At 33.7% G+C, this 18,523-nt stretch overlaps 1 protein-coding gene across 4 annotated transcripts; it reads right to left on the reverse strand.

The window, feature by feature from the left end:
* Positions 1–222: 222 nt before the first annotated feature.
* LOC117214689 (maltase A2-like) lies at positions 223–16,835 on the reverse strand. Of its 4 annotated transcripts, none has more exons than XM_033460908.1 (8): positions 16,471–16,835; positions 14,063–14,166; positions 12,210–12,420; positions 8,695–8,831; positions 4,256–4,437; positions 2,630–3,647; positions 1,846–2,114; positions 223–1,539 (listed from the first exon to the last, which is right to left on the reverse strand). In XM_033460908.1, exons 2-8 carry the CDS (start codon positions 14,162–14,164, stop codon positions 1,314–1,316), a joined length of 2,145 nt encoding a protein of 714 aa, XP_033316799.1. In that variant the 5' UTR covers positions 14,165–14,166; positions 16,471–16,835; the 3' UTR covers positions 223–1,313. The 4 variants fall into 4 exon arrangements, with proteins under 4 accessions (XP_033316799.1, XP_033316797.1, XP_033316798.1 ...); XM_033460906.1 differs by having other exon boundaries at positions 4,256–4,449; XM_033460907.1 differs by having other exon boundaries at positions 4,256–4,449; positions 16,701–16,834.
* Between the last annotated feature and the right edge of the window lie 1,688 nt (positions 16,836–18,523).

The raw sequence follows: 18,523 nt of genomic DNA on the forward strand, positions 1-18,523 counted from the left end.
ACTGAACTGTTGTTTGGAAATCGCTTATATAGAAACAGGTAGCAAAAGCGAGCACTAGCGAGAAAGGCTCAGTACAAGTGGCGCTCCATACAGGTGGCGCTCAATATAAATGGCGCTCAATACAAATGAACTCGACTGTAGCTCAACATTTCAAATGTACATTTTTTATTAATTTCACTATTGTTACAATTGGAAAATAAATTAATTAGCAAAATTAGAAAATTATGAGATAAAATTTTCTGTTTTATTTTCGAATATTAATATCCACATCAAAATCGAACTTTGTTAAAGTAAAAATTTGAATACATAGGATACACTATAGATAACAAATATTGTATTTCCTTCATAATACATACTATTACGAAATTTCGATCGAATTATACGTTTACATAAAGTCACGCGTAACTTATAAAATTCATGTCACGAGAACACATGACGTGTCACATAATATCGAATAAGAATACAAAAAGGATTGTTTCTGCGTCAGCACCGTTTAAATTTACGCATCGATAAAATATCACTCGATTAGTACCAAAATGATTATAAAAGAAGTGAAGATTACACATTGCGAACAATTCTTTACACGCGATAAAATTCGTTATATAAAAATATTAGCTATATTTTAGATCGATCTAAAAATTTAAAATCGTACCCAGTGACACGAATAAATTTCCTGTAATCTGTAAGTTATGAAGTATATCAACTTTAATATCGAATTCGCCTTATGACTGAGAATATAATCAATCGAACCGCAAGCATCTTTGGCTTTATTATCAAAATGATTAAAAGATATACAAATCAGCGAAGTAATCTCGTCCTAGACGTTGATCATTAAAATGAACACAGGCAAACGTGAAATGATTTGTCTTTTTTTGGAATGTGAAATGCGCAATCGTTTCGTTGTGCTTCTTCATTATCACCAACCAGATTAAAGTTAACAATATAGGATTTGATTTTTATCGTGAGCTTTTGATTTTGTGTCTAAGCACATTTTACCCGTGTATGTATATGTAATTGTTGAGACCGTACAAACTTCTCTTTTTCTTCTTCCTTTCCACACCATATATACCCCATTTATTTTTTCGCCAAATCGTTCTTCCTTTGTTGGACACTGTGGTTCCTAATCGATTTATTTATTAATAGGAACTTTCTAAACATATCTAAACATTCGTTGTACAACGTTCGCAACGTCAACGATGTCCTTCAAATAAAATATCACAAATTCACGCTGACCATATTAATCAAAGATGCTAAAATCTTGATCGTACATATAAAATGAACGCTGCATTGATTTTTAATTCAGTAACAAATCTTCATTTATCAAGCTTTATAACGAAAGCTTCTCCCGGAGGTATGATAAGTTCTTTGAAATATACGTCTTTGCTTAATCTATACGATGGCCCGACTACCACATGACCACCGTAATAAAGGAAGGATAAATCCTTTGTTTGCGTTTGGTTGCCCAGGTTCGCTAAAAACACGTAAGAGTTTCGTCGTGGATACCATCGTTCTACCACGATCATTTCATCTTCTGCATACCTGTGAGAAGAAAGAATTTTACATTAGAAAATTTGTTTACGAACGATTATTATATTGTAAATTAAAATGTAAAATTATAATAAAATATAAAATTAAGTAAAATTATAGTTAAAAAATACATTGTAAATTTCGGTGCCTGTTGAAATTTCCTGAACAACTTTATCAAAAAATCACGTAGAAAATCATTTTTTATAAATAATATAGACGAAATAAAAGAAACAAACTCAACGATATTCAACTGACTCGAATATAAGACATAAAATTTGAAAAATTACATTAAAACCTTGATTATAAAATTAATTTTACCTAATATTACAGTTTGCCAGCACCTGATTCTCCTTTAGCACCGCTTTAACATAGATTGGCGTAGTTTCCGATCTGAGAGAAGCCATTTTAGCGATGGTTCCAGTCAAGCTAGTCTCCAACGGTTTCCTAGATTCTGGAAGCCAAGCCGTGACACCGCCGGATGTAAACTTAATCTCAGAACCGCCGATGTCCTCCCAATACATAGGAGCTAAGTTGTGCACGTGAGCAAGATCCTTATGATCTTTGCATTCACAGTCCAACATACCTATCTGAACATTAATCAGATTTGTAAAAATCGTCGTTTAAAATCGTCCAAGATTATCAAACATTATCATATTGTACAAAGATCACAGAGAAAAAAGTACGATTGATTTTAATGTCGTTTTATAATTAAAAAACAAAAGAAGTCGATGTAAAATAGCTAAGAACAGAAAGAACCTGCTAAATGACGCAAAAGATACGAATGCTAAGACAAGTCAAATTTTCATATTTTCGATATTTTCATATTACGACAGAAAATATCTTTTCAATTATCAAGAGTGTGAAGAAAGTTTATGTTTAATCGTCAGTGAAAGTACAAGTTTCATGACGTAAGATTACGCGACAACATATTTGTAAAATTGTTCCATAAGCAACGAAAATGAGACTTATCCCTTATAGCTTTTTTTATATATTTAGTTATTTTTAAGAAATAATATACGCTTCTCCAAGTTCCCGGACTTCTTAAAACATCTTATCGGTATATATTACAGATACTACACTCATATTATATCTAAATTTATACCTCGTCACCATAGAATATACTGGACGTTCCCGGAAGCATCATCCCTAACAAAGTCATAGCATGGGTAGCATTCTTCACGTTAATGGTAGAGGCTATTCGTTTCAAGTCCACGCCGCCTATGGACCAGTGTATCCAAGGATAACCCGGCTTTTTAAACAACACACCTTTTGTAATATGCTCTACTTGGCGCTTGATCTCTTTCGTGCCATTCGCCACGCGCAACGTAACATCCACAAGATCCATATTCATTAAAATAGAGTTTTTCGCTGCAACCAATTTGGCAGCGTTCAAAGCATCCACGTGACAAATAAGTATTCTCTCAGAGCCTACGATGGACTTCCAGTGTTTCAAGCTGCTGGCAAAGGAACCTTCGTCCACGTAATGTTCCAGTCCTTTCAAGTAAAACCCATCGACTCCCCTTTGCAACCAAATTTTTATAGCCCCTGTCACGTTGCCGTTCTCTAACACGTTGTTCACGTGTTTGGACGTGAGAGGATCACGCTGCGGGGTATCCAGAGAAGGTGGCACCGAGGACAGTGCTTCGCGAATCGCTTGCAGCGACATGGAAGGTGTCGTCGGTGTTACCTCCTGCAGAATCGTCGTTTCGGTAACGTCTCTTCTCTCACGTACGGCTTTGTCTGTTTTATTCGGCTTCTCAGAGGGCACCGTTTCGTTATACAAAGACTTTACAAAGGGATACAATGGCAGATCTAGAACGAGGCTCATGTTTCGACGATGAGTCTCGTGCACAAGCACGGCGAAATCATCCAACGTTCCTAATTCTTTATTCAGGTCTGTCAGGTTCTCGATGTTTGTGTAATATTCAGGATAGTGTGCTGCTGGGAAGATCGAATTTAAGCGGATCCCACGTACGCCTAATTTCTTTAAATAATCCAAACGCATCGTTATGCCTCGAAGATCCCCGATACCGTCACCTCCTTTCGAGGAATCTTGAAACGATGCGGGGAATATTTCGTAGAAGACGCTACCTTGCCACCATTGAACTGGAGGGTCGCACCTGTGGAAATATAAAACGATCTTTTACTCTGATTACTCTGATCATCTAACTTTTTAGTAAAGTAGTATGTTCGCGAATAAATGAAACAATCGAGTATCGAGAACTATATTCATGCAGAAGTGGACAAGTAGAAAATGCGTGCTACATACATACATATGTATACATATTTCTTAGTCTGGATAAAAAATATTTTTCGTCCTCGGTTATTGACAATCGAAATACGCTGTTACTATAGTTATAATATTAAACATATCCTTAATCGTCTACAAAACTTCATAGAATTTCCAGCCATTTAAAAAAAATTTGCATCTTTGAATTCGACAGAAGTTTCAAACAAACGTTTGCACGAATAAAAAGCTACTTTCAATATTTAACTAACTAACTAACTAGAACTGATTAGAAATTTATAGATAAGAATTAAGAAGAGAATGAATATTAAAAGGAATGAAATGAAAACAAACCTTCCTTTAACAAATTACAACAGTTCAGTCTTAAAAAATTCGAGGAAAAAATAGTCGCGGTATTTCGCTAATTAAGAGAAACGGTCTTGTCATATTTTTGCCTCCTGTTCTTCGTATATGTATGTACATATATGTATACATACGTACTTCTTCGGCATCGTGACGATTACACCAATGACGAGCGCTACGCATGCAGCCAGCACCGACATCAGAGACCAGAAGCATGTTTTCCGTATGAGTGGCCAGTTCCATTTCATGAAGCGATAATCCTTCGACGGCTTCGGTACCATCAGCTGTATCCCGACCAATGGTGGTTTTCCTCCATTCTCCTGATTGTAAAACTAAACAGTTACAGTCTAGGTTCTTAAGGGTGTTAGAAAGCAGGCAAGCGATTAGTGACATGGGATAGACACAGGTAGTTCGTCACGATTCCCTCCACCACGACCAAACGACCAAATTGACCAACAGAGCGATACCAGTTCTGTTTTGGTTGGCTGTAACATCGCCATTAGCGTGATTGTACATCGATATCGAAATGCAACTAGCATCGTGCCAGGGCAACGATCTGGGCCATTCTGAAGTATTTTCAATGTTTTGTATATTCGTATCGTCAGTCTCTTTGTTTCAGATTTGCCATTCACCGGAGCATAAATTTCAGAATTACCATTGACGTCGAGGGAAGTGATACGTATGTTTGGTTCGAACGATAACATTGGCGAACATGTACATATAAAAATAAAACACGTAGCTTTTAATTATTACTTTGCAATATTTGTACCTTGATCGAGCTGTTTCCGAGTAGAAATCGCTTGCGACGCGAATGTTGTACAGAAAAAAAAGGGAAATACAGATTTGATTGGCGTTTCGTAAATATTGCGTACGACTTTCTAAAAGGATTTAAAGATCTTTTATATCGATAATTAAAACGTAATGTTGATATAGCTTAGATATCGTAATTCCATTGAAATCGATTATGATCTTGTATGAATGTTGTGCAGAAAAAAAGGAAAATACAGATTTGATTGACGTTTCGTAAATATTGCGTACGAATTTCTAAAAGGATCTTTCATATCGCTAATTAAAACGTAATGTTGATATAGCTTAGATATCGTAATTCCATTGAAATCGATTATGATCTTGTATGAATGTTGTACAGAAAAAAAGGAAAATACAGATTTGATTGACGTTTCGTAAATATTGCGTACAACTTTCTAAAAGGATCTAAGAATCTTTCATATCGCTAATTAAAACGTAATGTTGATATAGCTTAGATATCGTAATTCCATTGAAATCGATTATGATCTTGAATTTTTCGTAAAAAGCTTTTACGTTGCTAAAAGCGTGCAATTTATTTATTGCAAACGCTGTTCCGTATGTGTGAATCTTCTGCGGTTCCTAGTATTCATAACGCGAAGACGTTGCGTATGCCAAACTTATCTAACATCATATGACAATGTCAAGGATCCTAAATTTTCGATTACTCCAAGGAGTATATCATAGGTTCTTTAAATAGTTTGTTTCTATAATAGCGAGTCTTTGAATATATTAGACGTGCCAGAGCTAATGCAATGTCTTGATGAATTGGTTTTCAGTCGGAAATGGGACAATTAATGTGTCAACAATGTCTCAAACAATTACATGTATGACACTAATCGATGGAATCTTAGAATTTTGCTAGCATCGGGCTGAATTATTACGCGTCGACATACATCGATAGAGATATCGTACGTATTTTTCATACGATATACACTTTCTTTTTCCGTAGTAAAGATTTATCGAACGCAAATGGACATATTGCGACAAACGTATTGCGTTAACAACGTTTGGCAAACCAGTGTTTTTATGTGCCAAATTGACCAAAGTATGCCGAATACAAAACTTGCACGTCGATATTCAAAGAGAAAATATGAAATTATCTGATAAATAGAATTTCAATTAGTACGAAATTATAGCAAAATCCGTCATGTACGAAATCCTGACAAAGTTCCTTTTTAAAGACAATATTTTTTAATATTTGCGATACTCTGATATATAAACGCGGATCAAGCGACCAGCGACCAGCGACAGTGGTTAAATATACGATATTTTCTGAGAAATTACATAATCTAAATGCTTTATGCAACACCTGGAGAGTGTGTTATTTTTCATTTTCACGGTAGATTTTCCGCTTGCCTATAAATTCTTACAACGTCATAAATGGTTCTATAACAATTTCATAAGAACCATAGAGGATCCTATAAAAAGAATAAGTCAATAAACCAGGTATACTATTGTTATAAACACCGTATAAATATTCGATTAAATGAAGCGTGAAAAGAAGATACACATAGAAGGGTGAGCTTGAATGAAAAAGACCTAAATAGGTTAATTTCCCTTTTGCGCGAGACGCTCGATATCGACCATTCAGTAAAGAAGAGTGTCAATTTTCACATCGCTTAAAAGTTCATTAAAGGGCTTACGGTATCGTTTTCACCAACTATACACTCTGTCGCTTATGGTATTCATAATCATAATCCTACCGCGGAAGCCAAACAATTTAGTAAGGTTCAAAATTTACACCTTTTTACGTGTATCACAGTTTCTCCTTTATTTATTCATTCGTATCGTTGTCCTTCAATAATCTTTTTCTCGACTGGGTATTTCGTTGTATTATGAAAATTAAACTTTTGATAAATAAAATAGTGGCGCGACTAGAAATGATACTACGTAGAAGATACTACGTAACATAGTGGAGCACTTAGAATTCTTAAGCTTTTAAAGTAATCCTTATGGTAACGGTACTCGGTTAGTTAAACAAAAAATGTGTTTATGTGTGCATATAACGAGAGGCGAACGATTATTTTAAAATGCGCAGTTGATTAGCTTAGGAAGCTTAGCATGCATAAGGAGAATCAAAATCCATGAAAAATTTCAAATGAGAAAGAAAAATTTTCTATGTAATATTCTGCGATGCTCTTATACATTTTTTATGTGTCTCGTTTAAAGAAAAAATAGAAAAACCGCATATATATTTCATACAAAGCAAACTTTCGTATTTGTCATTCACAAGACAGTTGCTCGTACAAGGAATGAATATTTAAAGACTCTTGTAAATCTTCACACACACACACATATATATATACATAACAAATTGGATTTTGAGGGATAAATGTGACAGCTATTAGAATCTTTTTATTATAACATGCGATATTAAGATATCTTAAAATTTCTTTATCAATTCATATGTATAACAACTCACTGATAATCCCATGATCTCATGATAATCTCACGATCTCTATTGATATACGATACGACGATCAAAAATTATTGATCTTCTAATAATATTTGTACGGTGAATGGAACAGAAGTTGCAATCGATGAATGAAAGAGTGTTTAATTACGAGCCGGTGCGGTGAAGACAAATACAGCGACGTGTACCAAAAATAAAATAAAAGTACGAGACGCGCATATGAAATTGAACTTGGCATAATTAGAACAAAGATAGAACAGGTGATCGGCCGTGGCCAAAACAAAGCGTGCATTGCACAAAAGCGAATAAACAAAGTCATAAAAGTTACCAAATGACGAACAATCGTACGCAATTCTCTTGTTAGACGTTATTACGTGGACCTTACAAATGACAATAAGCCAGTAACGATGATTTCGCACGATTTTTATCGAGGATTTTTTTATTAGATAACGCACTTACGCTATCCAAATTATTCACAGTGAGGATGTAAAGAAACATAACGATTTATTACACTGTGCAATCCATAAATATGCAAAAAGCGTAAGAGTACACAGTCGGTCGCAACGTATATGTATCGCGGTAATATAATTAACTCTCTGCTGGCTCGACGTTGCATTTCATCACGTTCATCTTTCCGTGTACCGAGCGATACGCGAGGTACTTCAATAAATCCTTTCACGTAACGAACTTGCTTGCCGTCAATGGAAATTCGAAAATATAAATATCATATAATACACCAATATAGCTGTTATGAAATACTTTTTCATAAATCGAGAACAATTATTAAAGCACGTACTGATATGAAAGAAAGGTATTCGCCGAACTAACAGAGAGTTAGAAAGAAAAAGAAAATATCGTAGATAATTATTGTACGTATTATATGTATGTCAACAGTGGTATCGCTGATAGAACAAACATAGCGAAATAAGTATATCGTACTAACACTGGTATACAGTATCAAATTTGACAAAATCAAACCTGAAATTGTGCAAAGATGTTCCAACATCTATTCTTAAACTTAAACAATACTATTAATACATCTTCGTAAATGTAAACAACGATATCGATAGTATGATTCTTTAAGTAAATAACGATATTACGATAATAATATAATTTCTTAAATAAACAATTTCTAATTCACTGAAAGGCACGTATACACCGTATGTAAATATCCATTTTAGGTGTTACAGACACGTAACGTCTAGACTCTGGACAATTGGACAAGAATAACAACGCCTACGCTTTTTCACGAACGCGCTGTATCTGTTCTGTCAAGTTCATCTCGCGATACACTGTCTCTCACGGACGCTGCAAAAAATTTTCATGAATAAGTAAATTTCCATAAAACGCTGCTTACCAGTGCTTGAGCATCCGGTGCAAGATGTTGATAGGCTGTGTTCAATTGCGTCAATAGCTGTGCACAAACGGGTTCGTTTGTGTCGCTGCTGCTTCCGCTGGTCGTCGATTCCACCATCGGATCCCGCGAACTTGGTTCTGCAATTGATTCACGATGTTCAAAAAAAAAAAAAAATTGTCTTCCGTCGACCGATCGCGCGCGCTACACTTGGATCGCGTATCGAAATTGAAAAGCTTCGCGGCTTTGAGTTTCGTAATTGTCTGAGATGATCCAATCATCAACGATCGCTGTTCATCGACCAGACAGAATCGACGTCAAAGCACGCGTCGATTCTCGGCTATTGTTACGGCCAGACTTTGTTACGATTAATTTATCGCTTCAATTGAAACCGGATCCCGTTAAAGACATTTTATCGTCGGCTTAAGTGCCGTGTATATCAACGGGGCCATTATATAAGATCCTCGAGAGTGACAAGCATCTAAGTACTTACGCGTTTCGCGTTGCTTGATAGGGGAGAGCCGGCAATGATTTTGTTCAATTTCACTAGACGGTAACCGCGGAAAAGCGTGAAACGAGTATTTTCTACGTTTCACTAGTCGTGAACGATGTGCGTCCTGATAGTGCAAAGACGTGGCCAAGGTGTAATATTGTATTGCGTTAGAAAAAATTAGTGACGTAATTGATACAAAGAAATCGATATATATATATATATATATATATATATATATATATATATATATATATATATATATTGTCAAGTAGTATCGTTTAAGACAGGTTTTCAACCAGAGACACGCGGGAAATGTTTTGAAAGTACGTTGCAATCGTTGCATTAGCTGCTTATTAAACTTTTTATAATTTTATAAGATTTCTTAAATGTTTATATTATTTTTCTATTTACGAATGTATGTGATTTAAACAGGCGTAATTTAATGCGTATATACATACGAGTACTGTTTGATGTTTTATTTTATTCCCATTGTTCCCTGTGACTATAGTTCTATCTATCTATGCCATTCTTGTACAAGTATGCAGAAAGTACGTGAAGTATAAAATATCGAGAATCGCTGGTTTTGAAGTGTCGACGGCTGAAACTGTAAAGGATATATCGATTTGCCAGAAATTCACCATTTAAAACATATTGCCTTTCCCCATAGTCGGGTAGCATAGGATTCGTGATTTTTGCTTCTAGTGCAAAGTGCAAGTGTTTTCTTCTTTTTACGAGAATCGAACGAAATTTGTTCTTCGACGAAACAGCTACCGACGAATAGTGTGTAGTTAAATATATTACTACATAGTTGATAATTACAGTGAGATGAAAATAATAAAAGTGAAGTAATATAAAATCGTGACTCTATGTGGATAAAAGTGAACGTTAATTTTGTTCGAAATAATCGTATGTTTTTACTGGCAAGAACAAAAGCTGCGAATATATTAAGAAGCCAAAGAACAAAACATATATTTGCTTAAAATTTCTAATATTTTTCATTGGACTTTTCTGGTACCGAGTAATTGAACGATTGATTAGAGTATTTATAGTGAAAAAAGCGACAAGAGGCGAGAATTATAATTTTCTCAACGTAACTTGATCTTTCCATGATAATAGTATTACCGTGTAGAAATTAAAAAGACGGAAACATCATCATCAACCCTAATTGGCGGGGAACGTTTAGACGAAGATCATCTTTTTTTAAACAACAGCGAGGAATAAATATATGTACTTAAAAGATATTTCGACGAATTAAACGTACACGATATACGACGTATAATGCGCATTTATTTCGTAGAAATTGCTATATCTAATCTCCGGCAATATTTCTGAAACCATAAAAACGTTCAAAGAAGGCCGCGTATCTTTGATTAAACTGGATACTCTGTCCAAAGTTATTAAATGGCATAAGCGATTTTATTACACTAACCATCACAAACAAACAGAACGGGCTTGAAAAATCGATAAATTATCCGTATAATTCTGTAAAGATTGACTTGAAACAACCAGCAGAATGAAAAATGCACAGACATAAGAAATGGGTATACAAATCAAAGTGACATGGAAAGCTGCCTAGATTTTTCAGAAAGCGGTAATATTATTTAGTGATTGTTGAGAGAAATAAATCAAATCCATCAGATCGACAAATTAGGGTTCAAACTTTGGAAAACGAAGCAAACGCAATTCTTGTACGAAGTCTGTTCGAAATTAGAAATTCTAGGCCTGAACTTCATAACCAAAATATCTACCACCCACGTGCTTTCTAACGATTTTTTGAATATTGAGTTCGGTAAGACAGAATGCGTTGGTTTTATCAGTCTATTTTTATTCCTCTCTGACACTAGCATTTTACTCCAATACTACTTCAAATACTAAAAGCTAAGTTTTTCATTTATCAAAGTAGATCGATACTTTCAATTTTATTAATTTCGATCGTGATATATTATTTTTTATCGATTCGAGCATTAGACGTTTACTGTGCCTAAATTAATCGTAAAATGCTTAAGACAGTATTATTTCAATGATTGTAGTCATGCGATTTAAGTATAATACACAACGTTACATGTTAATTGTTTCTTTATAGGAATAATCCTGTTCGAATACGAAAGGAAATAAAATTGCAATTTTGTAATTTTATTCTTTTCATTTAGCGTTAAATTCAATTAGTTATTTAAATTAAGTAATATTTACTTATTTATAATACTTACTTACAAATTATACTTATCTATAATAAGTATTAACTTATTATAAATAATTAGCCATGCCACTGCGCCACGCCAGAAAAATTACTGAAAATTCTCAATGCGAGAATTGATTGTAAATTTTAATAAATAAAAAAAAAAAATTAATAGCGTTAATTTACCGTAGACATTGGAACTTCGAATGAATTACGACTGATCTTTCTTTCTTCTCTCTCATTAACTATATTGGTCCTTGGACTTTGTTACTCGATGGCTTTTCATGTATTTGTTCAAATATTACGCGTACAAAAAGCCATAAGTGTATCTTTTAATAGATTATGACGTTAAGATTATCTATAGATTTTGCTTTATGTTAAAAGGAAAAAAAATTTCACTTATACGCTATATTAAGATAAACTCTCATTCTAACCATTTAAAGCTCTTCGTAATAGAAAATTAGATATTAGATATAGAAAATTACATGCAAAGCGACTAGTTATTCATTTTTTATATAATTACATCCGTAGTATATTTATAATACATTCATAACACATTCATAGTACATTCGATACTTTGATAAAAGAAATACTTCGTTAATTACCAATAAAAATTAATTATTACGTATAATTGAATTAGATCATGTTTAACGTTTGTTTAACAAATTGTCTATCACAAAACGGACACAACCAAAACGGTCAAAAATTCCCGAATTGATTCTAGTCTTAAGATACGACAGATTACAACTCGATACAGATAATATCATAGTAAAACACGAAACACATGCGATTGATATTGTTAATTGCACGATTACACGGAAAATATGCCAATTACCAACAGAAACCTACCATCGTTCAGTACTCTACTCGAGCTGTTCACTATATTCATGAACTCGTTAAGCCCATCCTCCTTATTAATATTTTCAAGCGTTGGTGGAGGAATCGATTCCACGGGTTTTCCTTCCGAGGAAGCGAAAATGGTGTTGATTTCCAAGGCATTGTTTGGTTGAGTGGCCGGTGGGCTAGGAGTTAAAAGCGGACAATCCGACGCCTCTTCTTCCTGGTAAAATCACAAGCGTTCGATATGCGTTATGTCATTTTTCTTTCCAACAGATTTCCTCACAGATTATTTTTACCATTTAAATAATATCGTTTGAAAGATAAAATAGCGAAACAGCCGTATTTCTTCTAAACAAAATAGCAACATAGATTTGCTGCATTTCAAAAGGTAAAACAATGAACCAGATGAGCGATAAAAGTATATGTACGAATCGAATCATGCGTATGTATGTTTAAGTACGATTTTTGCACACCACATTAAATATATTTGCCTACAAGTAATTTTATAATTTTTAAATGCATGTTATTGTTGTACAGTGAAATGGATGGATCGATGATTCTATTATAATATTTTTTATATTATTATAGTAATTATATACACATATATGAATTTCATCGTATTGTAATTACGAATGCTATTAATAATATTTGTATTATTATGTTATGGTATTAGTAAATTTAATTGATTAAAAAAACTTCCTTTCTCTCTCTCTCTTTCTCTCTCTCTCCCTCTCTCTCTCTCTCTTCCATCATTGAAGAATGCCACAAATTCCATTATATTTACCAAACTTTCCAGAGAAGTTCTATCGCTAAATATTACTCGCTTCTTAAGTTACACTTCTCTATATTACCTTTTAATTTTTTATTCTATTTAATTTTCAAGATTAATTTTATTTTCAATTAAATACAATTCCAATTGCCGTAGAACGTAATATCTTGTTATGATCTCTGTTCAGTATGGTTTTCAAATTTATTCTTCATAAATCGTATACGCTGTACTTCCTAAATTAGGCTGGGCCAACATACATGATTTCTGGAATCATCTCCACGAACAAGCGGTAAGCTCGTAATAATATTATCGTAGGTCTGATACGCCACAACTAAAGGAAGATGGTATTTCTCAATAAGAATCATCTTATGGATTACACAAACGAATATAGCGTATTACTCATCAGATCAGTCTCTGTTTCTATTATATTCTCTGGTATTATCGTCAGGTATATTCAACAAATATTATTGCAATCGTATTTTCAGGATTTATCCCTTGCCTTTATTATTTTTTAGTCTTATGTGCACACAGAGTTAACGTTGTTCATGAAAAAGTTAAGCTTGTTTAGAAGCAAATACTTACTCGAATGTTGCTTGAATTTCAAGCAAATAAAGAATTTGTTAATTAAACGAAAAATATTTCGCGTATAACTACTTGTAAATATGACTTTTAATGTAATTTAAAACAACTAATATTCTACGTTGGAACTCGATATGTACTACTCGTTTGTCACTCCTATCGCTTATCTGAAATCAATGTCGGTATCTAAGCGTATACCTATCATCTACAAAACAAAGATTAAAATAAAAGATCATCACACTACGATATAAATATCGTACACATTTTTTAAAACAAAGCACGTGAACTTATCTTACCGAGATTAACTGAAGCGTTAAGTACAAATTACTTGTAATTGCAGAGTGTCTATTTTAATAGCTAGACCTTATATCTTAGATGTTAATCTAGCGAGTTAAAGGAGTCTAGGAAACCACATGCTATTAAACGTAGCTAAATATATATACATGTAGCGTGAGAAAACACAAAGAAACAGAAGAACGAAAGAATAAAGCTACGTTATTTGCGTCGAACACACCTGTTGGTCCTGACTTATAATGAGCTGCCGCGAACTCGGCGATGACGCAAGTTCAATTGGTAAAACCACCGACAAAAGACCCTCAGGCTTCTGGATATTCATGTCTGTCGAATGTAGAAAAATCTAATTTGTTTTATATTCTCAAACTATCTTCGACGCCGAACAGCAGGTGAATATACACATATCAGATCGTTCTTTCGATAAAACATCGAAACGCTTCGCGTTTATTTCTGTCTTATTTCTCATTTCTCTTTCCTTTTCTTTTCACTCGCAATTTCATACATCACGATTTTATTCCGTCTTAATTCCATCCTGTTTAAAGAGTACTCTCCTATCGTCCAGTTAAAACCATTACATAAGCACGTTGGAAATAAAAAAAAATGCCAAGTGGCATTTTTGTTCGCTTGAGTTGCTGCCCAACGCAGATTAACGAACGAAATTACAGCTGCGCGTTCTACGATGAAATACGATCTTTACGTGGACGTATTCGCGAGTGTAAGTACGAGTTGCACACTGGTAAGTATATGACACATAATACTCTCGAACGAAACGCAAACCTCCGTCGTCATATTTACGAAGCACGCGGCGCGCCGACTGGCAAAGTGCGTCGACTATTGATCGAAAAATTCTATGAAGCACGCGTTCGCCGAGCTACGATTTCTTCCCCTAATCCATTAAACGGGATCGTTGAGAAGGGCTGTCCAAACGATTCTCGGGATTCGTCATTGTTTCGTTGTCACGCTCTTTCAAGCCGGTTCTTATGTCATATTACAGCGCTTGTTCAGTTCAAACCAAGTTTGTTTATCGTACAAAAATTACAATATGGCCGTGGTCATTACTGGACATTATGCATTTATGATAAACGTTAAGTTTGTAAAAATGTGCTTAAATAAACGTAATATGGAAAGATATAAGAAATGTCGAAATTACGTTGTAATTATCGTCATAATAGATCGTTACGTGGAAATATATTGCCGTGGTATTTTGCCAGAGTTCGCCTTAATATAGTTCTTACAATGCGATGAAAAAATCGCGATTCTAACGAACTCAAGCGGACCTTGACTTTACTACGACAAAAGGGATTACCGAAACGTTTGTTACCATTAGATTACGAGTATTTATGAATGAAAAAATTTCAAGGTTTAAAAATGCACGTAATGCACGTAATATATAAAAATGCATAATATAATAATTTAGTGTAATAGTTATAATATTTAGTAGACGAAATAAATCTCTGGTACGATTGTCTTAGTAAACAAATGAATATGCATAAAAATTCGCAGTTTAATGATAATATTTGAGAATGAAACGAATCTCTATTTGGATTTTGCGTTTTTTATTTAGTTCGTAAAAAATATGAATTTGCACAAACATCACCTGACCTGGTTGTTACATATAAAAAGCACGATCTTTTACGTGTAATATAAACTAAGTGCAACGAGTAATTTCTGGAGATAATAAAATAAAATTACTTAAAAATTAAAAGTCGTGAAAATATATTTATAAATTCTTATCGATTTGAGGAAAAAGAATATGTCTAATTATTGGAGTTATTGCACACATGCAAACACTGTTAGTGAATAGAGTTAAATAACAGTGAACTAATTGTGAAATAGGGAAAAAATCTATCGAATTTGATCTGGTGAAATTCGGTGATACAATTGGTCAAGTAGTATCTTTAAACGATACGTTAATTTGAACGTTTATGCTTTCCCTGTTTGTTAACGTAGTTCTAAGAATAAGAGACAACAGTCACGTCGATTCTGTGCTAATTTAGTTTGTAACGAACTAATTACAAAATAAATATTTATACACGTGCAAGACTTTTATGTTCATCTTCTATGAACACGTAATAGCAGTTACAAATAAATCGAAGATAATTTTGTATTGCAGCTGCTACTACGATGTTGTACAAACAATGCAACAATCGAAAACGCAAACCGTTTATCAACTATTGTTAAACTGTGCATGTATATGTAAACTTATCGTATCTTCATGGATACCAATAATTAAAGTAATGGAAGCTTGTTTCAAGAAACAGACGTTTAAAAAGAAATTTGTTTCACTTTCTTCAAATATTATATTTTTATTTCATTGTATATATTTATATATCTTATTATAGTTATAGATTTTTGCATATTACGAGCATCCTGTATATTTTTATACGTTTAAACTTTCTATAAATGCATAAACAGCCGCAGTCTAATAATCACATAAAGTTATCACTTCCCATATGAAAAAAAGCAACTACTTGCGCAATCACACCTTCTATCATCATCACCATCACTATACATTCAATAACGAGATCATTTGGAACATCATTATTAATATAACGAGTAATTCTAAGTCACCTACTGTATCGATAAGAATTACGAATTATCCAAAAAATTCAAATTTATCTAATTTACCTGTAATACAGCCGGTTACCACAAGACGGCATCGGCAGAACACCTAAACACATATAGAACCGTCCTCGAGAAATCTTCACCCCCGAGGAATCACAAAACTAACAAGAGATTTCTTTCGAGACCGGTCGGTATCTCAATACGTTTGATACGCCACGACTCACTTTGTCTACGTGTGCGATTTTCCACTACCGAGAAACCTACCAACGAAACAAGGACAACAAAATCACTACCGAAGATAATGTGTGTGGCTTCGGATGTTGATGACCATCCTGCAGTCCCCAGCCGTAAAGAGAATCGCGTGCCTCCGCGTAGTATATTTAGCAACACCGTTTCGTTCCGTTTAGTCCCGTGGTCTCTCACTTTTCTGACCGAGACGTTCGCGCCCTCCTCGAGTCTGCGCTCTTGTCGATGACATACATGCAATTCATCGTATCAACTGTGATGGTTAGAAGCTCAATAACCTCCATGTTATATCGTTTTAACAACAATCGACGGTGTAGTAAGATTGTTTAAAAAATTAGCTTAGAACTCGAACGTTCATTTGAATTTCATAAACTTTATAGATAAAGAATTATGTAAAAAAAATACGGAAAATTATTATCGATCCAGAGAATTAAAGAATAGGAAAGAAGCTATTGTAAATTTTTTCGTTTGCAATTCATAAATGTGATGCATTTTGTATATGATAAATGTAATAATAATGTTTATGAGAAGAAATTGTTTAAATAGCGAGATAATTCTATAAATTGTTAATAATATGACATTAAAATTACGAATAATTTTAACAATATTAATTTTTCTAAATTTCCTCCGTGGCCCCTTTAAACATGTTAACATTTATACACGTTGTTTATTTTATTTTCTTACTATTTACCGATAGTATTTAGATGAGGATAATATCGCACATGACAGTATCGATTGGTTCTTGTCTGTGACCATATCCATTGATTAAGTACAGAATAGACGCGATATTAAATGAAAATACTATAAGATATCGTGTCTCACGTTCTGAAATACCGACCACGGAAATGATCAAAGTGTTCTATTTATAACACCGCGGCGCGACGATTGTAATTATTCCGTTTGAACGTGATTCATTAATTCAAACAAAAGTTTAGTTAGTCTTGGTCAATTTGTATGTTAAGCTCTATATTATATTATCGTTATTCGAAATTCAGAGCATTTTAATCATGATATTGAAAAAAGCGATTGTTCGATTACCAAACTTATACTGAATAATATACTGTAATAGAAACATTTGCGAATATCTCAGAAAGTACAGTCGAGCGACGGTAACATGTAAAAAAGGTTATTCAGGATATTGACCTTGACAATATATTTTAAGGTTATTGAAACCGGTGAAGTTGTCCGCTTTGTAAATAATTACCCTTATGTCCTTACTGCTTACGAGTTCTTGTTTATGCAATAGTAATTCACGTTCAGATAAATAAATTCAGTGACCAGAAGTATATTTAATCAAGCACTAACCAAAGTTTCGTTTGAATATACCGAGCGCGTTCGAACGAACTAATTACAATCGACGCGATGTTATAAATTGTAGAGGGCGAGAGGAGCATTCTGGTTTTTTCGACGTCGGTATTTCAGAATATGAGACGTGTAATCTCATTTAATGTGACGTCCTAATATCCTGTGTTTAGTCAATGGTGAGGTTAAAAGCTATGGAAACTACATTATCGACAATATGTCGATAACTTAATTAGAATTTGTAGTAAATTTTCAATACACTTTTTAATGATTGAAAATTTATTTTTCTTTCTCATTTTATAAAACATACGAAGAAAGACAATTTTATTATGTTTATTTATAGAGATTTTAATGTCAACGTATTTTTGCTAAATGCATTTTATTACCAATTTATTGTTAATAGAAGATACATTCATTGAGATATACGAAGTGTACGTTTGAATAATAGTAAAAATTTTTCATAAATGTATTTTTATGAATATCGACGCTAAATACGGTGGAGACAAATTTTGGTAATGGAGAGTACTAGGAGAAGAGAAGTACTTCATGTATTTCGCCCTCTTAATCT

This window comes from Bombus bifarius, unplaced genomic scaffold, assembly GCF_011952205.1.
Source record: "Bombus bifarius isolate JDL3187 unplaced genomic scaffold, Bbif_JDL3187 scf7180000009243, whole genome shotgun sequence".
Taxonomy (NCBI): Eukaryota; Metazoa; Arthropoda; class Insecta; order Hymenoptera; family Apidae; genus Bombus; species Bombus bifarius.